The sequence below is a fragment of the Lingula anatina genome, chromosome 8 (assembly GCF_051362555.1).
Source record: "Lingula anatina isolate TDL-2025a chromosome 8, LinAna3.0, whole genome shotgun sequence".
NCBI lineage: Eukaryota > Metazoa > Brachiopoda > Lingulata > Lingulida > Lingulidae > Lingula > Lingula anatina.
Window position 1 is genome coordinate 7,018,225 of NC_141774.1, and position 22,584 is coordinate 7,040,808.

The 22,584-nt window shown below is 37.9% G+C and overlaps 1 protein-coding gene across 3 annotated transcripts; it reads left to right on the top strand.

The window, feature by feature from the left end:
* Window positions 1–287: 287 nt before the first annotated feature.
* Window positions 288–18,353, top strand: LOC106175593 (scavenger receptor cysteine-rich domain superfamily protein). Of its 3 annotated transcripts, XM_013557662.2 has the most exons (12): window positions 296–431; window positions 1,912–2,070; window positions 4,455–4,622; window positions 8,546–8,737; window positions 10,164–10,304; window positions 10,552–10,755; window positions 11,262–11,387; window positions 12,621–12,791; window positions 14,935–15,102; window positions 15,535–15,587; window positions 16,006–16,092; window positions 16,277–17,226. In XM_013557662.2, the coding sequence occupies exons 1-12, from the start codon at window positions 359–361 to the stop codon at window positions 16,571–16,573; spliced, it is 1,839 nt and encodes a 612-aa protein (XP_013413116.1). In that variant the 5' UTR covers window positions 296–358; the 3' UTR covers window positions 16,574–17,226. The 3 variants fall into 3 exon arrangements, with proteins under 3 accessions (XP_013413118.1, XP_013413116.1, XP_086874960.1); XM_087018834.1 differs by lacking the exons at window positions 296–431; window positions 1,912–2,070; window positions 4,455–4,622 and adding an exon at window positions 6,929–7,129 and having other exon boundaries at window positions 16,277–18,353; XM_013557664.2 differs by lacking the exons at window positions 14,935–15,102; window positions 15,535–15,587; window positions 16,006–16,092; window positions 16,277–17,226 and adding an exon at window positions 13,621–13,640 and having other exon boundaries at window positions 288–431.
* The last annotated feature ends 4,231 nt before the right edge of the window (window positions 18,354–22,584 follow it).

A 22,584-nucleotide genomic window follows, 5' to 3' on the forward strand; every position in this document is an offset into this window, starting at 1 on the left:
GTGTTTTTAATCTGAAATGGGTTCACGCGGGTTTGGAGAGAGAATATAAAGCACATGAAACGGTGCAAACACAAGCGCACACACAGAACGATTGTGTCGCACACAATTATTAAGAGTTAAGTTTACTCGAGTTACACAGGATAAAAGATGTCTTTATATGTTAAGACGCACGCTAAAATAGTTCTCTTCATAAAAACCTTGATGTAACGTGATAACCCAGAGCTTTCATGTGCGCAATATAACAAAAGGTGCCCCCCTTATCACAGTTGTTGCCTTGCAACCCAGCCTGGCGTCCTCCAAAACATTGCTACGCGCAGATGTAATCTTCTTAGGTGAAAATTACCTGACTGGGGTGAACATGTGGCGGTTGAACACGGGTTTCCTTCTCTTTTTGATTATTTTACTGTGTCCTGAGGACGGCCAGGGTAAAAGTAAGTAAACCTATCTTTTGAAATTTAACTTCAACCAAAACCAAATTTGCATCAAATCTGCACGCGTGTGTGTGTGTGTGTAGTAAAATGAACTGTGTTTCTCCAACATTATACCCGATTAACAATAGGCCTAAGTGGTGTAAAACGGCGATGATCCGCCACTGAGCAGTTTACATGTAATATGATGGTTTATAAATTAGCTGATGGCTTAATCTGTTAGCCACCGCATGATTATATAAATTTTTGAAAGCAATGTTCTGATTTATTGTGTTTAAACAGATAAAATCCCACTCCCGACCCTTCTTATGAAAATATACCCACAGTGCTTGAAAACATCCTTCAAGATTAACCATAACACTCTCCTAGAATGCCATTGCATAATCTTCATTACCAAGTCTTCTGACTCATTGTAGAAATTAAGGAAAAAGCAAATATATTTTTGGGAACTGTTCCCTGCCTTTAGACAGTGTTCAGAATCGAATGATAACTTGTGACGTAAACACTTTCGTTTTGATACGGTTAACCCCTGATGGAAAAGTACGTAGTGTAGTGCAATAAATGGCTTGTAAACAGGTCCAACATATGCCAGACCGGTGCTAACTAATGACGTCGATGTAAATTAATGAGAGACTTGCACTAGCGCGACCTGTTTGGAATCCATCTCACACTTTGTGTCGCCTGTCTTATACACCAAGGTTTCATAACATTAAATCATGTTTCAGAAAACTATACCCGACGAAGGTGTTTGTTGGATGTTGACATCCTGGGCGGGTATTAACTCTTAGAGCTCTATGAATAGGCGTTCATTTTCGCAAAGTTATAATGGAAACAATTAAAATGTCTTTTCTAGCATCAACTGCTTTAACTTGGGTATAGATATGGCTAAATATGAAGACAAATGAAGTGCCTGACTTCATAAAAAAGGGGGGAGAGTCACTAAATTCCCCAGAAGGGTCACTCAGACCACCATTTATAATTAATAAGTCACAAGCCGTTGAAGGGAGTGGAACCGCTATTCAAGACTCCTGCTAGGGCAACCAGTCCCACTCTCAAGACACAGAACAGCTTGCATGACATTGGCAACCTGTCACAGACGCTGAACACGTAAAGAATTGTCATCAATTCCCTTTACTGACTTCAGATTTACAGCCAGAACAGCAATGGCAGAAATCGCGAGTCCAGACGCGTGCGCTCTTAAGCAAGGGTAAAGGTGATATGTGAATGGTATGTGGTGGGCTATCATTACACAAACACAGTCCTTTTCACATAAATAATGGCAATCTCACCGGATTTTACTACTGGGACAAAATCCTGTTCTAGCTGGTATTGCCATTCCTCCGTACAGGATAGGTCATAGAGCCTTTGTACAAGTTGACAAAGCATGTCCTCATAGCACCCAACCAGGCACATGGTTAGATTTTATATAAATCCCATTAAACGGCGGTAAACTCAATAACAATCATGCTGTATATTTTTACAGGCAACGGAGAAATTCGCCTTCAAGATGGAGACACGCAGTACCAAGGCCGTGTGGAGATCTACCATAGCGGGGAGTGGCGGAGGGTGTGTGAGGAGGGGTGGGGACTTAACGAAGCCAAAGTTGCGTGCAAGCAGCTAGGTAATGAGGACGCCCACGTTGGTAAGTATCACGTGTCTTGAAAAATCAGTTTATCTTTTCACTTGGAGACACCCCTAATGCCAGGGAACAATCAGTGGTGAGACAATTCCGCTCTACTTCCATGGGTAATTTGGAAAAATGCCCTTGCAGAAAATAAAACCAGAGATGTGATTACAATACTTGTACACTGCAGGCATATGGCAGATCTTAACGGAATGGCAGGTCATACGTATTCACCGAAAGACAGTCTGATAATGTTTGTGTCAAATTACCATAAAGATCTTAAAAAAGTAGATAAGACTCCACATTAAATTTGGAACGTTTTCTTACAAATCATTTTTCATTACTTTTTCCCTATTTTGTTGACTGATAGCTGAAAATAAGGTTTAAAATCGCGTTTTTTGTTTTGATAACTTTTTATAATCTCTTTGATGTCATGGTGACACCACTTCCTTCATTGAATTCGCCAACTAAGCAAACAAAAATAATTGCTGATTTTAAGCCATGCGAAAACATCCTCACAAAGGACCCTCAAGTAAGTGTCGGGTCACAGCAAAGGCCGCCGGTTCACTTGGCCTCATCTGGTTGCTACCGGCAAGTCAGTCCTTGGGATAGGTTTTAGGGGTGATCCAGGCTTCATCATGACAGCACGCTTGCACATAGTTCGCATGTGGTGACTGAAATGTTGCAGTAGGCCATTGTTCTGATGCTGGAGAAACCATCTTTGAATCCAGATTATAACCCTACTGAACACCCGTGTCATGAATTGAAGTGTGCAATTCAAAGAAGAGCCAAACCTTCAAATAGTCCGGACCAATTCCGCCAAGCTTTTTAGGAAATATGTGGAAATTTCCCACAAAACAGAATTTTTACCCTTGTTGAAGGCAATGGCGCCGTCTACAGGAGATAATTACAGTACGCGGTTATCACACACGCTAATAGACACGTGACTTTTAACGCGCACACCCTAATGCTAAATGTTTGTAAGTTAATTTGGTGACACTTGGTGGTGTCAATTCAGTTTAATGGGCATTTCTTTACCTCCATGGAAATGACAGTGGAACATCGGATTTGAGGGGGTACATGTAATAATTGTGAATAAATGGTATTTAATATGGATATCTTAACCGCTAGTTTGCCTTTTTCTGTACCACTAATCATGTTAGTTATAGTATATGGAATGAAAATCACTAGTCATAGTAATTAACTACTGTGATGGGATGATTTATAAATAAAAGCACATGGCACTGAAGGTGGGAGAACCTTTTTGACCAATGTTGTATATTATCCAATGTCATTAGCTGAGTGATTGAACGGGTTGAATTGCTGCCCTGCTACTCTATTAACTAAAACCTCTTCGTCCCAATGGGTCAACACTTCAACACGCCGAAACGGCCTTTGAAACAAGCGCGCTTTTGTGTGCGTGGCTAACAGCCCATAACCGACGTCACATTTGTTTGTTTGTTTGCCTACTTTTTTTTTCAAATCCCTGCAAAGGGCCTAGGGCAGAAAACTTGGATATTGCCTCTTTTAAGTAGATCTTCATAGCTGTATCACTATGGTGCAACTAAAAGGACATTGCTGTTTGCGTTGGAAACACTCAAGGACCTCTTTGTACCAGTCGGTTTATCCAGCGGCATCGTGCAAAACAACAGACAAACAACAGTCTGAATAGTTCGTATTGGAAGCCGTTACGCGATCGCGAAACACTTACTATTTGATCAAGTTCTTAATGACACAGCGTTAGTTTTGCATTATTCATTTTTACCTCCGTCAAGGAGGTTATGTTTTCATCCCTGTTTGTTTGTCTGTCATCAACATAACTCAAAAAGTTATGGACCGGTTTAGATGAAATTTTCAGGAACTGTCAGAAGTGGATCAAGAAACAGATGATTAGTTTTTGGTGGTGATCCGGATCAATAATCAATAATCAATAATAAAAAATATCGAAAATTTAGGGGTGAAACGGCATTGGATCGAGACTTTCCTGCCTTGGCGGAGGTCTGCGCTCTCCGAGTGCTTTTCTAGTTAACTCATGCTTTCGTGAACTTGACATTTACTATTTCGCTATACATTGTTGATAACCTAATAAATTAATACTTGCTCACTAGAAGGAACCCAAACATTAAAATGTGTCAAAATATACCGTTACTTGAAGTTACAACACGGTATTGAAGGATAATTATAATGAACTGGCTGAATAAATTATGTAGTCTTATTTTTCGTCTTTTATTTTCAACATACATGTTTAATCACTGGCTTTTTTGTATAACCTGATTTCATTCAGCAAGAGTCACCATGGAGGAATTGTGCAAAAGCTTAATAGCTAGGTCGACATATTCATTTTGAATGGGCCATTTGACAGATAGAAACTGAACTATACGTTCTATTTTATTTCCCAACAGCGAAAATCAGCTATAGCCCCCGAGGCACAGGATCCTTTTGGTTGTCCGACCTCAACTGCACCGGCACTGAAGAGGGTCTGTACAACTGTTCTTCCCCAGGGTGGGGCAACGTCAGCTCTGCATGTGACACAGGAGACTACGACGATGCTGGGGTCATCTGCAAAACACGTACGTAAATGTGGATATGTATTTAAAAAACGACACGTTTTTGAGACACCCTTTATACAATTTTTCATTACTGGTAAAGCAAAAGATGGAGGTGGGATCTTGTGGACATGGTGAGAATGGCTGAACCTGGACGTAGCGTAGAGTTAAAATGAGGGCATTCACCTCTGGTGCATTAAAATACAAACAGCAGTAATTTAAAAATAATTCTTTGTCGTACGGGAAACCAATGTAGTTTGAATAAAATAGGTGAAATGTTTGATCTGAGATGAGTTTTGTTCACAGGTCGTGCTGCAGCATTTTGGACAGATTGTAGTCTTTCAGTTTGGTAGGTATATATACAGTAGACTGTTTTCGTAGTCAGGATGTGAAGTTATGAAGGCAAGAACAAGCCTCTCCATTTGACCTTTGCCAAGGATACTGTAGCAGCTCTGCATTTTTTTTCTGATGCCGGCTGCCATATCGCACCTATTTTCAAAAATTATTTCTATGTTTTTAACTCCTCTTTTAGCGTGACCATTCTGTTTCCGATTTCTAGTAGTTCTAATTTTTCTGCATCTTTAGAGAAACGAGAGATGAAATAAACTTCTTCTGTTTTGTCATCATTAAAAACGAGTGAATTGGTATTAAGCCATTGATTCAATTGAATGATATATCTCTAGTTAAATGGTACATCAGATGGCACATCTGATGACCTGTCGCAAACAATATAAATTTGTGAGTTACCTGCATAGAGCATAAGGCTGAAACCGTACCTAAAAACAATAGATAGCTTTCGCACCTGCACGTTTAGGCGACCGACTACATTTAGCTATCCGTAACCGTAAAATGACCAACGTTTATTTTTTCGTGATTTCGCAGAAAGACCCGGTTAGCCTTTACGGATAGTCGAATTGCACAGTGGGCTGAAACATGTTTCACGTGCTGTAAGCAGAGACGTTCAAATAGTTCATATGCCATTGGACAAGTTACATTATTTTAGAATGGTCTTCCATACGCAATTTATGGAGATCAGGTGTAACGAAACTCAGGGTCCGTGTAGCAGAAAGTCCGCCCCCATATAGTTAGATGGTAAGGGTTGGCCTGACCTTAGTGGGACAAAATCTAGGCCGAGGCTCACCTGTACAAGTGAATGGGAAGTGGAACCTCTGTTATAGGGGAATCTCTGTCACGTTACACTGGTCTTCTGGTCAACTGCCATACCTGTTTGTATGGCAATCAGATGAGTCGGTACTTTTAACTAGATCCTCCCACCTTGGAGGACTATTTAGCATGAACTATACGCGTATACATTGTGTGTATGGGAAATTAAAGAGTAGAATGTAAAATGTATACCGCAAGCAAACATTTATTTAATTGAAATCTTGAATTAAAACCAATGTTTTAACAAGATTCAGCCCATGTGTATCTTGTAGGCAGCAAGAGCATGGTATGTCAATTCAGTTTCTCGTCTCCATCATTTGTTTGTCTTTCTCAGTTTGAGCTTCTGGCTCTTTCTTTTCTAATTCAACGCCTTCTTTCTCGAAGGCTTGTCTCTCAGGTAACTGACGTAATCTGCTGATGAATCAGTACGGCGCTTCTTAAGAGGCGGCATGTTGGCCCAATATTCAGCTGAAAAATAAGCGTGTCACCAATTTATGCAGCGTCAGTTTTTGCTACTGATATAATAAATATTAATCAACATTTGCTATTAGAGACAATTACATGTATAGAAAGATGTGCTGTCCTTACTTTTATTTATTATTCATTTATTCAAATACACAAAACAGGACGCCATGTGACTTTCGAAACAAAGCTTCATAAAATTTGCATAAAAAGTCAAGGAGAAATGTCCTGTCAACTAAGGGAAAAAATCAAGCTACTAGTAGTATCTTACTAAACGGCACTTACCTTACGTATATCCTGCGTCTTATGCGTCAACTGCAGACGGCTAGTCTACAGACCACTTATTAAGACATGTGTACTCGTAACAACTGCTCGCAAAATGATGACCTAACAGTCTTATCATACAATCAGTCACGCGTGCGGAAGGCCAGTTCTGACTGCCTTGTGGTCAGTGGAAAATGCCCTTTTTACGGGTAAAATCTATATTTCAATAGTATCAAAAACATAGACACAAATGACAGAGACAAAATGTTTCACGTATATTGCAAAAATGAAATATCCAATAAATTTTTCGGAGAGAAACGATCAATTTTGAAAGGCTTGATTTCATAAAATTATGCTGATTTGTCACACCGTTTTTCATTGACGGATAGTAATCTAGCCGAGGATAATGTTCTCTCTAACCGTATGTGTACACGTCATTAGACAGCAATATATGATGACCTAAACGTAGTCGTCTGCCTAAACGTGCAGGTGCGAAAGCTCTCTAATGTCCTCGATTGGTGGCGTTTAAAGTGAGCGAACAGGATGGGGCCGAGTACAGGGCCCTGTGGTACACCACAAGCTAATGGTGTTGACGGTGATTTCTATGTGCCTATGGAGACTGATTGTTCACGCCCGGTCAGGTATGATTTGAACCATGCCAATGCAATACCATCTATGCCGAAACGATTTTTCAGTCTATTGAACAACATCTCGTGGTTTATGGTGTCAAAGGCTGCAGAGAAATCAGGTTGTAAAAGGACCACTTGTTTCTGATCATGAATTGCCAGAAGAATATCATTATGCACCTTGAGCAGCGCCGTTTCAGTGCAATGTTGTGCTCTATAAGCCGATTGAACTTTTGCAAAAACATGGATGAGTATGCAGATATTCACCTAGCTGTGTCGCTACTAGGCGTTCCAGTACTTTTGATAGAAATGAGAGGTTTGAGATGGGACGGTATTTCTGCGGGTCATTAGAGTCTGGATTGCCTGTGGTCTTTTTATGAGTGGTCAAATTACAGCTTTCTTGAAGCATCCAGAGGCTACACTTATCTGATGTGTTGAAATGTAGTAGTTATTCTATGCATTCCCTTTGTGAGGTAAGTTGGAAGGATGTCCAATTCTGATTATTTTGGCCTAGCGGCGTTTATCAGCTTTTTTATTAGTTTGGGAGTAGTGGTGGTGAATTTTCTGAAAAGGCTTGGAGATGTAGGAGGAAACTGAGTTAACTCAGAGGCATGGTTTTCCCTGTTATTGTGAAATGTTTCATTCAACATCCTTTATGTCATGGAACCTTTTCTTCGAGGACGGGGCATCAACATTCTGTCTTTTCTGGGTGTGGTTCCCCTGGGTTGCCCTTGCCAAGGCAATTTTGCCAATGTATCTGTTTGTTAGTGATGTTGTTTGAAACCGATCAAATGCCTATAGTTTCAAGTAGCATATTGTTTCAAGTAGTATAACTTAGAGAAATACCAAAAGTCATTGTTTAATTTTACCCTAATATCATCGAGGGATCGAGGGATCTATTCAGTTTATCCCTTGGCATGTCGTATAAGAAACTAGTAGAAGTGGTTAACATGTGTTACTGGGAATCCATGCTCCACCGTTGCTCGGTTCGTATACCTTTAAATAAAAATAATCTTAACAATAAATTTTGCTAATTGCCTCAATTTTTTTTCCATCAAGTCTTCTATAGAAATGTCATTTGTATCTTTTTTTTAATCTCCAACTTTTTATATTTATATTTATTTTCTGTGTAAGCAGTGCACCGAAGTAAGAAATGACTCTCAACTTCTAATTCTTTTTTTTATTTTTTGTTTTGCATCCTGGCATATTATTTCATTTAAAGGTGTATTTGTATTCCGTCCAGTTTCTACATGCAAAGGAAAAAAATGTAGCAATGTACATAATTCGGTAGGGTTGACACTTTTGGTAGGGTAGTATACATGCATCATGTTAGTCAAACATAATATAATTATTCGATGCACAGTGATACAATAAAAAAAATAAATATATACTTGACGTTCAATTTAAGAGGGATTTTGTTTATGTTTTCAGCCAGTGACGGTGTCTTGCGTCTTATTAACACATCAAATGCGTACGAGGGCCGCTTGGAAATATTTTTGGCCGGGAGATGGGGGAGGGTTTGTGACTACGGCTGGCGCCTGACTAGCGCTGACGTGGCGTGTAAACAGCTTGGGTTCACCGGAGCCCACACACCAGTAGTAAATACGTCCCCTAGGGGGACAGGTGAGTATATAATTTTTAGACTTACCTGAATTTTAAACTTATTGTTTATTGTTTTATAATGTCGTTTTAAAACAATAGGTATTGACGTGAATATATAACATCCCAGCAGGCATAGTTGAGTTGGATCAACGTTGAAAACAGGTTGATACGTTGAATTGCCGTTGATCTACCTAAATTCAAAGTTAAATCAACGTTGATCCAGCCACGTTGACTCAACGTTGCATTTTGGTGAATGACACAACCTTGCAGTTATGGATTGTAATTTAAAATATTAATTATTGAAAATGTGACACTTTGTTTATCAATACTGCATGTAACTAAATTTATCAAAATAATAACAAAATGGTTTTAAAGTAAAAGTGACAGTTGTTTTGTGTCTTTAGTTAACTAGTGGGTTTTCTTAACTTGTTATTCAGAAATACATTCCAATAAACTGAATTGCTTGCAAGGTCAGCTAACAATAGGATGAATAAGTTGCTGCAAATGTGATGGAGTTAGCAGTTCTTGGTAACCTGTTATAGATAGACAGGTTGAGATGACTGTGAACTTGTGAATATATATATATATATATATATATATATATATATATATATATATATATCAATCTAGACCTTGGACATTCTAACTTGGAGGACATACATTTATACTCTACATATATTTAGCCATCAACCATGTCCTACTGCTAAACACATCCAGGCAAATTTCTCGCTGGGTGGGGTTGATATAACATTGTTTTCTGACGTTGATACAACCTTGTTATCTGAGGTTGACACAACTTTCAAATCCAACGTTTATTCAATGTCTTTTCAATGTTATGGTTCAACATTGTTTCAAAGTTTTAAAAAGCAACATAATTTGCCCGCTGGGATTGAACACTTTTAACAAATAAAGAATATGTAGGAATGCTAAATTATTTATTAAAGGTAAAATGAAAATAAATTGACATCAACATAATTTTGATATATACCTGTAATCTTTTAAAAATATTGTGACTATAATATCTACCAGTTCTTTAGAACTTGTTTGTGTATCAAAATAATTAACCAAGTGAAAACATGTTGTTATTGTTTGCTATATATTGACACTGTTAATTTACAATGTTGTTGTGAGGCCAAAGCATGCAGAAATGTTGATCAGTTAAGCTGCTTATTAGAGAACATGAAGAGAATAGAGTAAAACAAGACCTTTAATAAGTGGCGAATGTAGCACAGTGATTGCTGATAGTGCAACACCGATTCTTTTACCTACAGACAGAAACATGAAAAAGATTCTGCAAGTTTAGATTATTTCGAAGGGCATTGACACTATGGCGTAAAGTTATATAATGGAACAATTAACGGCTGTTGCTTTTGGTTAATACAGAATATTGTTTTGCAATCCAAAGTCAATGTCTTTTGTTTTTGTAATTATTCTTCTCAATTACCAGGTTTTTTCTGGATACAGAATATAGATTGCCAGGGGTCTGAGACGTCCCTGGCTGATTGTTCCCATGACGGTGTTGGAGAAATAAACTCACGGTTTTGTGTTGAGACTTCCTCAAATGACGCCGGCGTACTGTGCAAGGGACGTGAGTAGACGTCGAAAATGGATCTAGACGCCCCCATTCCCTTGTTTTTCAATCTCAAAACCATAGCTGTGTTAAGATAGAAAGTGTGTTTTTTTAAACAATTCAATTCAGTTTATTAACCTTTAAGCCCTACGGCTCATCAGAATCAAACTAAAATATTAAGATGATTTTTTTTTTACTAAAATGGTATATATATATATATAGTGTTTATTTGTAATGATGTTGTTTCTCTTTGGATTTCTAACAGCCAATGACGGTGAAGTGAGATTGACCGGCGGCAACCAGTATCAAGGTCGAGTTGAGATATTCTACGCAGGTAGCTGGGGAATAGTGTGTAAAGTATATTGGTACACGTATGAAGGACAGGTGCTCTGTAGACAGCTTGGTTTCAGTGGGGCGCTGCAGTCCTGGTCTGATTTTGTCTCGAGGACAGGGCCACGAGTGATGCTAGGTATTGTTTGTAAGGCTTTCAGCATATCCAACTGAGTGGCGCCGGGTACCGGTACTGTCTGTCTGTCTGTCTGTCTGTCTGTCCCTCTTAGTGTTGCTAGGTACTGTTTGTGTGTAAATCTGACTGAGTGGTGATTGGTACTATTTGTGTATGTTTGATTTTAGTGATTGGTTCTGGATATCGTATGATGCTGCCTGCTGTCTCTCCTACTGAGCGGTTCTATGGATATTGCCTGTCCATTTGTTATCTCTGGTCTACTTATAGGTGCGTGCGTGTGTGTGTGACAGCCAGTCAAGGACACATGCCTATGTATTTTAACGGTTTTCTCAACGTAAACTCTATTTATTAGAAATGCTCTGTCAAATGTACGCTCATTTATAATTATAACGTCTACATGTGCATGTGTTTCTAACAACTCATTCCTCCATGAGCTGTCTCCATGTGACTATGTGACTTAAATAAATAATGACAAATAACGGTTTGTATTGTGTAATGTCGATTTCCAGACGAAATATACTGTGACGGTACAGAAAGTCGACTGGATAACTGCTCTCATGGAGTGATAGGTTATCCAAATTCATTTGGTTGCACGGGGGCCTATCCCCACGAGATCAGGGCTTGGTGTGAAGCGCGTGAGTATTCTGCAGTTCACGGGATTGTACTAAGGGAGGGGGGTAAATATGCTTATTAAGAAATACCAAAAATAGGCAGGGAAAAGTATTTAAATATGAAATGTTTTATCTCACCCGTTAAATATAAAGGTTTGAGGAAGGGTGAGAAAAAGCCTTGCCTAAGAAGCTAATCAAGGGTATAGTGTGACTATTGTGCCCTTCCAGGACGAAAATGAGGGTCCATGTAACAGAAAGTCTACCCTCCATTTTATTCAATTTAATTATACAGGTTAGGAGTGGTTAAATCTAGGGCGAGGTTTGCCTTTGCAGATTAATGGGAACCGAACTGTCTATTATTGGGGGCTTTCTGTCACATCACACCGGTTTCTGTATTGTAGTACACACAGCAAACTTGATGTCACTTTCATTACGTAGATACATTAATTTTGTTTTAATGATAATAAAAATAGTTTTATTAAATATAATATACAAAGAAAGAAAGATAATAATAAACAATATAAATAAGGGACACTGAGATTATAGTTATGATAATATTTAATAATAGATATAGCTTTAGCATAATTGGACGTGAAGGGTATATATAGCAGAACGTAGAAAGTTGCCATAGTTTAGGCGTTACAATCTTTCTTGCACGTGCACTACACAGTACATTGTAAGAGTGTCCAAACACAGTTGCAGCGTCTGCAACTGCTCCTACATGCACACTTCAGCTCCACTGGACAAAACACCGTAGCTTCTTGCAAATGTTTCCACAAAGGTGTCCACTGTTCTGCACAATGCCAACCCCAGTCGACAGGAGGTGATATTCATATTATATATGACAATTAACTTAGTACTAGCCGAGATATCTCGACCATGCAAGACTTCTGCTTTAATATGTGCCTGCACGGGTAGAGCAGTCTTAGTGAGAGGAAGAGATGACATCTGTGGTCTTTGTGTGTGAATAAGAGTTTGCAATAAGATCTGCAGCAATATATCCCGATGCATTATAACCACCCTTTCTCGGTAATTTAAACAGTCCAATAAAGGTGCAATTAGCTTGTTACTAAGGTTATTCCATTTCCTAGCAATGGTTGCTAAGCGACGTTTTGATATTTCGGCACTTCCATTTGAAACGCTCAACAAAGTCCAAAGAACATAAATACCAATGTGGTGCTTTTTTCACATTCCGAGTAATTTTGGCAATATATAGCACCAATAGTGTAGACTGATAAGTTTTCCTAACTTTTCTAGCTGACGACGGCCAACTTCGTCTGCTAGACGGTAACGGCTACAACAGCGGCCGCGTGGAGATAAAATTTGCCGGAGAATGGAGGCGTGTTTGTGACGATGGATGGGGAATCAACGACACAGCGGTTGTATGCCGTCAGTTGGGATATAGCGGATATGTTAGAAGTGTAAGAAGTAAGCCAAGTTTTTTTTTTTTTACTGAATAAATAAAAATACAAAGAAAGAGAAAATAAATGTGCTGCGGTGTATGGACTATTTATATACATTTTTTATAGACCAGCTATGTCACTTATTCTAGTCATACATTATATAAGAAAGTAAAAACACTTATTTTTTATAATCAAAAGTAATATTGTTTCAAACCAATTTTCTAAAAATGTAAATATTCAAGACCTCAATCCAAGATGGCAGCAACCGCGTTACAAGTTTCCCAACCTTGAGCTTAAAAGAATTAATGGATAAAATTATACTTCATTTTTGTTTACTGTGTTTTGTAGTATATCTTTATTTAAATGAATACATACAAATCGTGGTTTTATCAGTTGAATGTCTAAAAATATTAAATCATAAATTATTGTCAACAGATACTAGTTTGCACCATATAAAGCATTGCATCCATGAATCAGCATTGAAAAATGACGTGGACATATGAACATAACGGGAGTAAATCTTTTAGGGTCATACCAGTACATGTATCATCATGGAATCTTTCAATAAGGAACATATAAATTCCCCTATAAAGCAAGAAGAGAGAGGACCAAATCTGCGTAACCCATTGCCTAGGGGCTACAGGGCCAACGTTTGGTTCGATTGTCTGGCCAGACGGTAGACCATAGGCTGTTGGAAAACGTCTGTGCTTCAAGAATGGCAAAGAAACCACACTTGACACCTGCTCATAGAGCAAACAGGCTTCAGTGGGCGCGGCGGCATCGTAACCTTACTGTGTAAAATTGAAATCACGTGATGTTTGCTGATGAGTCCTATTTTCTACTCTATCCAACAGATTGAAGAATGAGAGTGCGTAAACTCGTCGGAGAGAGGCTGTTGACTGAAAATATCCAGGAAACGATAGATGGAGGAGGTGGTTCCGTACATGTTTGGGGTGCCATTTGCAGCAACAGGATTTCCCCATTGCTTCCTCTGGATGAAAACCTTTACGCTGCTAGATATAGGGACATTCTCCAACAGAACCTGGGGATATTCGCAAGAGTGATATACAGAGACACTTTAGTTGGCAACATGACAGTGCAACTCCCCATACAGCCCGCTGAATAATCAACTGCATTCGCCAAAACAACATTCAGCTGATGCCGCAAACAACAAAAAGCCCAGATGCAGACCTTATTGAACACATTTGGGGCGAACATGGTAGTGCCATTCAAAGGAGAAACTCTCCCCTACAAATCTATATCAAATGCGAGATGCCCTTAAAGATGAATGGACCAGCTGTATCTCTTTCTTGTTCACTGTATGCTATGCCGTCTGTTGGCCATAATTGAAGCTCGCGGTGGATTGTTTCTCATAAAAAATTGGTTACAGGTGGTTACAGCTAAAGTGGCGAGGAAGAGCTGTTGAATAATTGGGCAATGGTAAATTGTATTTGAACGAAAATGAGTGTTACAATGAGGGCCATGACAAAAATAATGAACACGTGAAGGAAAAGAATGAGCGTCATACTAAGGAAAAGGTCAATGGTAAGAGGAATTTGAATAGAATTTCTCACTACAAGGATAAAGACAGGAATGACAAAAGTGAACAAAATGAAAATAATGAGTGGTTTGATGTTTATGGAGAACTGAAAAGCCTCAATTGGGAGGTACAGAAAGATAGAGTTACCCACCTCTTGAAAAATAAGACATTTTTGATAAGGCATTTTTGTAGTCTGAGAGATTATGTCCTCTTCGTTGTCCTACTTACCCTGTGAAGTGACAAAAAAAAAAAAAAAAAAATTAGACGAGATGCAATCACCCCCTAGCTGCTCGAGGAGACGTGCCATTCAGTCAATCTGATTCAATCTGATTGCATTAAGCGATAGTCAATGTGGGTTTGGATTCATCAACGTTGAACAATATCATCCTAACGCACCCTAAGTCAATTTTGAGGTCCGCGCGGCTGCAGCGGCAAGATGGAGGTAGCGACTCCAATGCTCAACGTATATACATGTATGTATACACATCTACGAAGCCAAGATTGTGTTAGAGGTAAAATCTGTTGAAAGACCTGTGTCGAAGTAAGATAACTAGCAGGTATTAAAACATATTTCGTTACTTCATATACGATTGTCTTTATATTGTGTCAAATTTATATGTCTGTTCAGGTTGGACACCAAAGGGGAGTGGATTCTTTTGGCTGTTCAAAACTGGCTGTCTGGGAACAGAGAGCAACCTTACAGATTGCAGATATGGTAGGGTAGGGGCAATCTACTCTCGGTCATGTGACTCAAACAGTTACAATGACGCTGGCGTATACTGTCAGGGATACTTACGTACGTATGCCTTTCAGACTGCTAGTCTATCTGACTCTGCCTGTTTTGGAATATTTCTTGTCCGTATGGCTCTATATCTGTGTCGTTTGTATTATTATATTCTTTAAGTTTATTATCATTGATATAAATTTAGCATTTTTAGAGTATGAGTCTTATTTTATTTGTAAAATGTACATGTGACGAAAAGATGCTTGATGGGGTGCGACACCTGATTTGGGCTTAAAATATTGTTACACTTTGCAGACAAAAGGTAGAGTCCATAAATGTTGAGATTAGTATAGGTAACGGCGTGGTCCAGAGTTATTGTACATTTGTACGGAAGTGAAATGTTATTAGAGGCTCGAGAAAATGCGTGATGAAAAAGTTCGATATGTAAAAGTGTATATCAAAGCAAATCACTGAAATATACATGTACAATCTATTTTTAATCAGCGGGAGTTATCCCCACAAGTACAACCACACGAACCACAACAACCACTGTGACAGTAAGTCATATTTATCACTTTCATAGTTTGCTTCATTTTTTACGCAGAATAGTTTTAAACTCTGTCTGGAGGATATTGCAACAAATTAACTCCGTTTGAAAAAACAGTCATTTGTTTTTAGAATTTCTATTAAACTGCATCATTAGCGTAATCAAAACACTATTCATCTAAAAACATTTGTTCATAGCTCCAGAAAGTAATTTCAATTAATATAAAAAGACTCTTTGCAGTCAAACGTCATCATTGGCGGGTATTCAATATATTTTACCACGGCTGGTAAAGCACATTTTTGACCAAAACATACATACATACATATATATATATATATATATATATATATATATATATATATATATATATATATATATATATATATAATCATTTAATGGACACTAAAATATTTGATATTTCATGTCAGAGCGGACCTACATGCTATTCTTGCTCGGGAACCTCAGGCACTTCGTGTTCCACATCTGTCACATGTTCTTATGGATATGTGTGTCACGTGAGTCTCTCTCTCTTTCTACTTCTCTCTCTTCCCCTCTCTCCTGCACACACACACACACACGCACACACACACACGTTACGAGAACAGCATATGCACATGTATATGCACATATACAGATAATTGTTTGATTACTATGTTAGATAAATGTCATAATGATATGGTCACCGGTGTTTCTTTGCAGACGACGGCCTCGGCGTACGAAAGTTACAATCTCTTCTACAGTTCTTCCACCATTGCCTACAGCTACAGCCGCGGTTGCAGAAGTCAATCACTGTGTACCAGTCAGGAGCTCCAGGGTAATACTTGCACTGGAACTGGGACCAGTAAAGTCTGCAGGCAGTGCTGCACTAGTAACTTCTGTAACAGTGGTACACTGGATACGTCCCAAACCAGCACCAACAACAAAGGGTTCGCTACCGGGAGTGCCTGGTTTAACGTTCTCTGCGTGCTTTTGTTAATTGTCTTTGCCATGAATTAAATACTTAGATCTTAATATTTAAAGACAACATTTATTTTTAGAGCAGTCCTCATTAATTTTTCAGTGTTTCCCTTTTCTACCTTTTCCTGACATTAAAAGTAAACAGTACATGCTTAATTATGATGCCTTAATATAATGACAAATGTTTTAATATTTCAAGAACTTGCTTTTAAACGAAATTGCCGCATCTGACCTCTAGACGCCAGTAAAACAACTTAAACGGTGAATTCCTTTGTGCGATCATGTCAACATTTCATTATAAACTGCGAACCACAAGTCCCCTAACATTTCTGTCCGGCATATTTCGTATATGCAGATAGTTATTGAGGCCGCTATGTTTCCATTTCTGTAGTTGATGGTCAACACAAATACAAACGCGCCACGAATAAAAAAGGCAATTATAGTTTATGAAGCATGGAGACGTTTCCATATAACGAAATTAATAAAATATACACAGTATCCAAAACCATTCACAAAATCACGATTTTAAAACCAGTACTTGATTTTTAAGTTTTTTAATTGTAGACCATTCTTGTAATGAGGATTGATTTAGTGGACTTCAGGTAATATAAAAAATAAGAAATAAAGGTATGCAATGCATTTTAAGGTTTTTACATTATTTGTTTACCAAACAGTATCTTAAAAAGAGACAAGTGCAAACCATTTTTTTTCAATCCGACATCTCCCCCCCCCCCCCAAAAAAAAAAAAAAAAATGTTTATTATTAAAAACGAAGGAGACAATACGGGATGTCAATCCTGAACTTTACTTGTTATGATAAATAAATCACAATATAAAATATACAAAAAATGAAGAATATACTTTGAATAGAATCCCTATGGTTGTTTCTTTTTCTTTTTTACGTAACTAATTGAGAGCCAATTTGGATCATAGAATGTGCTCAATACCCTGGAAGTAACAGCTTGGAAGGAAATCCAAGCTGACTTTTCTACACCATAATGTATAATTGACGCATAGAAGGGTGGGACGATGGGGTCTATGGACATGGCAACTTGACCACTGGCGGTGAGGATACGTTCTGACCAAACATTAGTTTAATGGCAAACATGATCATGTCTTACCATGTGCTTAAAGAAAAAATCATAATCTTCAGAAAAATCAAAGACGTGGATGGTTTAATTAGTTAATGTATACCAATACCATTGCGATTTTACTGCTCTATGCTTTGGCGGCCATTTTTTTCAATAAAAAGCAAAGTACTATAGTATGTAGTCTTACTGCGATCTTGGATCAGGAACTGATTTTAGACAATTGTTAGACTAAGCAGCAAGACTCGTACACACAGTAGACTACAAAATGAACAGAGTGACTAAATATCTTGGATTTCTTTGTCCCAAATGTGCCCTTTAAATATAACATTGATACTGATCGAGCTTTCCACCAACTATGCCCTGATTTCGGGGAGCCTTTTAATGCGCTTGTGTTATATTTCAAGGGCATATTCGGAATAAGGAAAGCCGAGATGTCCTGTATGAAGTTACCCGGTTCACATTTTATTTAACATGAAGCACACTGTGTGCAAAAGACACAAAATTGCAGCATTATCAACGTACTCAGTGTACTCCCGCCTTGAGATTCTCGTTACCTGTCATGTGACAGTCATGTGACAGGCTTTGTGTACGACCACAATATAAACTGCAGCTATTTTCTTACACGATGTGTTATGTATAGGTGAAAATGCTATATGTGAAACGCTCTGCGTCTGACTCAGTATTGTTATGATGTCTTAATATGCGAACCAGTGAAATTACACTATATATACAGCTTTGTTGGATGTCTTAGATTTACCAGTGATAAGTATCATTCGTTTAAATAAAAACTCGTTTAATTTAGTCGGCAAATTCGAAACCAGACGCGATCAAGTTTGTTGCCACATAATTGGCGCAGCATGTGTTACGTTGATATTATTATTATTATTATTATTATTATTATTATTATTATTATTATTATTATTATATTTATTTGGAGTTTGGAGTGAGGGCAAGATACTACCTTCGAAGCCAAGGGATTGAGCAGGTTTACAATGTCCTCCTTTGGATTCATAATAGGTGTGCGAATAACCGTGTGGTAAAATATACATTGAACATGCTGCTCTGCCAGTACACAGTGACCCTTGTGGCAAAAATTATATTTACTCTCACTCAAAACCCCTGGCTAAAGGCCTTTATATCCAAGAAGAAAATCACTTCAAAAGCAACTCATGATGCAAAAGCTGCTTACTTGGTGGACAAACTAAGCATGTTAGTAACGCGGGTTTGATTTTCAATCGGCAAACACAGATATTTGTGTAAGTTGATACTGAAAAGGACTTGTGAACCATGTGTTACATATTAACCCAGGTTATATGACATTTAAGGTGACCCGATTAGGACAAGTAAGACGCGAGTCAGAAAATCAACGTTCCTTGACTATTGTCCATAACAAAATTTGACCATTTAATATCTTGAAAGCATACATTCCAGGGTTAAGTGTACCCCAAACTCCAGGTTAATTTGCTTGAAATTCGACCTGTGTGTGCTCATTAGCCCTTAATACTAAAGTCACACACGGCACTAGCTGCGTTGAACATATTTGTTATGAAAATATTTTCTTTTGCTCAACAATAACGTGTGTCCATTAGTGGGGATGTCCAATGTAAATAGTCGTATTTATACTGTATGGAAACTTCAGGTCACAAAAGTAGACCCTCTAACCACTGAATCCTGGCCATAGTGGGAAGAGTGGTGCTAATATACATGCAGTTATAGAATTAACCTACTGGAAGTAAGCCTAGGCCGTTATATGACTGATCTGGAATGTAATGCTACATGTATGAAACGGAATTGTTCTATACACAGATGCCCCGACTGCTGTTGATTATATTCTGTGTACATGACATATACTGCATACAAATATATAAATAAATAAATAAATAAATCATTCCCGCTAAAAGGAACACGGTGTTTCTTTATTGCTGTATTCATGTTCATATTATTTTTTCCTGAGAATAATATATTGAGTAACTGTTGAATTCAAGTCAAACAGAAAAAAAAAAATGAAATTCAATAGACATTCAACTGCCTGCTATCTTATCTAATTACTAAAAGGGGGAAGAAACAAAATAGCTAAAAACGCATCGTTCTGAGAGAGAGAGAGAGAGAGAGAGAGAGAGAGAGTGAGAGTGAACGAAGGGGAGGAAGCTAGCACTTCATTATTTAACATTAAATTTGTCTAAATTAGTTTAAAATTAATGTTTGTGGTTTTACATGTCATACTATCTGTAAACAAGAATGATGCGTATATCTTGCATGGTGATAACAAACTGAGCCTTTTTTTAGCAATCACAGTCTCTATTACGGTAGACAATTATTTCTTTCTGGTGCTTTTAGACGCAGGACCCACGTTCGGTACAATTCACAATGAATACACATGCCACATGTTTTCGTATTACGTCATTTGCCATCTTGCTTTTGCTGATCCGATTTTCTATTTCTCTGAAGATCCCATTTACGCTGTTAACTTAACTGCATAATTCGCGTTTTACTGTATAAATGTTTACATTAATGCGCATTTAGCTTCCTATGAGAAATTCAGACATTTCCCCGCCTGATTCTACATTTTTATAATCCGAAGTGAGTCCACACAGTCAAGGGGGGGGGATAAAGCATTTGCAATTGAAACGGTGCAAACACAAACGCACAAGCAAAACGATTCTATCGCACAAGATCATTAACGGTTAGGTTAAATCGGGTGACGCATTTCAAAAGACGTATTTCCAAGTAATATGCCAACACACACAAATAGATTTGCTAATAAAGGCCTTGATGAAATGTGATAACCCAGATCTGTTCATGCGCAATGCAACAAAAGAGGTTCCCTTCTTTAAACCTTGTTGCCAAGCAACCCAGACAGGCGTCCTCCAAAACATTGTCATGTGTAGGTGCAATCGTCTTAGGTCAAATTTACCTGACTGGGGTGAAAATGTTGCGGTTAAACACGGTGTTCCTCATCTTATTGGTCATTTCACTGTGTCTTAAGGACAGTAAAGGTCAAAGTAAGTAAAACATATTTTTCGCTTTAATCAAAATCAAAACTGCATAACAGATTATAGTTATGGGGACCGTGTTTCTCTTACATTGTAATCAATTAACTTTAAAAAGTGTAAAACGTCTGTGAACGTTTATTGGCAGTTCACATGCGATATGATGATAAACAACTTATCCGATGTTTTAGCCTGTTAGCCACTATAAATATAATTATATAAATGCGCGTGTATGCAATGTTTTAACTTATTTTGTTTAAACACAAATAATCCCTTACCCCACCTCCCTCAAAAATATACCCACAGTGCTTGAATGTATTTTGCCACAGGAATCAGTTATACATCAAGGTCACTCAACGATGTGTCACTCAACAGCCATTCCCTGATGGTGTTTTTAAAGGCATTGACATTATGGACGGGTAGTAACTCTACGAGCTCCATGACTGTTATGGGCTTTTTTACGAAGAAAAGATGATTGCAACTTAGCTTTAGTTCATTATTGTTAACATTAGAACTATTATTGTCCACGAAGCTGTCTTTTGCTAATTTATTTGATTCAGTTTCGAATGCGTATAATTTGCATTTGCCTTTTCCTGAAGCCTCGTTTGCCAATTATCTCGCTCAATATTATATTCCTGAATGCTTTTGTGCTTTTCCCCTGCTGTTCTTTAAATAGCCGCTCATTTTTGCAAAGTTATGTTGGAAACGTTCAAGTTCACTTTTTCGTATAAGTTGGTTTCATTTGGGTGTAAAGGAGAAACATGAAGCCAAATGAGGTCTCTAATTTCATAAATGGGGATAACTCACTGATCACGGGACTACAGATCACAGAGTCATTAGATGATTAAACTCCATTAAAGACAGCAACAACAGAAAGCATTAACATGCCATTGTGTAAATGGAATAGATTTGGACCTTTGGACCATTTTTTTAATCTGCAAAGAGAAAAAATAATTTTGCAATCAAAGACAAAAAGAAATTTAATAAAAGAAACTTAAGGCTCTAACCCAATAGCATGTGCGGCTGACGATTCCGAAATGTAAAAAATAACAAAAAAAGTGAAATTTAAGATCTATAGCTCGGTACTTAACAAAAAAAAAAAAAAAAAAAAAAAAAAAAACGCCATTTAAGATGCAACAGTTTGAACCATACCTACTGTTATTTAGATTAAGCAATTTCAATACAAGGTCATTATTCTGTATTGGAGAACGTCTCACTTCGTGTTGCAATAAAAACAAACATTGCACCCGTAAAAACAATTGTGATTATTTTTGGGGAGAAATAGATGAAAAATTAGGTTACATTATTTGGCTTCTCAAATTCCTACGGACAATGCAATGGTTAAAATTAAGGTTCTCCAGAATAGATAGCACCCATGTGAACAGTCTTTGTGAGAATTGCACAGCAAGAGCTTTGACTGTCACATTCTGTCACCAATCACAATCTGCAGCCAATCGTCGTGATTTGTCACTGGAGGAAAAATGAGGGATATAGACTTTCAAAATGGTGGCTTCAGGAGGCAAGACACTACCACGAGACTGTTTTCCTTGCAATAGTTCATTTTTGCTGTTGTACTTTTCCTGCATCAGTGGGTTTTTTTTGGGTTTAAATAAGGGAAATCATGAAGATAACTAAGGTGTGTATAACTTCATAAAAAGGGGAAAAACTCACTGACCACGCGATTACAGATTGGTGTTATGAGTCTTGATATTTGATAAAGTCTTGATATTTGATAAAGGTGAACAGGTAATTACCTCAATCTATATGATGATGACTTGTTAGTCCCTTTCGCCCCTCCAGCCAGGGTGGGTTTGAGAATGTCGTCATACACATGGGGCAGCTTGTAAAGGAAAATGTAAGCGAGGGAGTCAAAACCAGATACAAACACTCAACAGAAGTCTTACACAAATCCGCCAACAGATCATATGTCAGACAACAACCATGTGCCAAAATGGAGCAATGTAAACGTG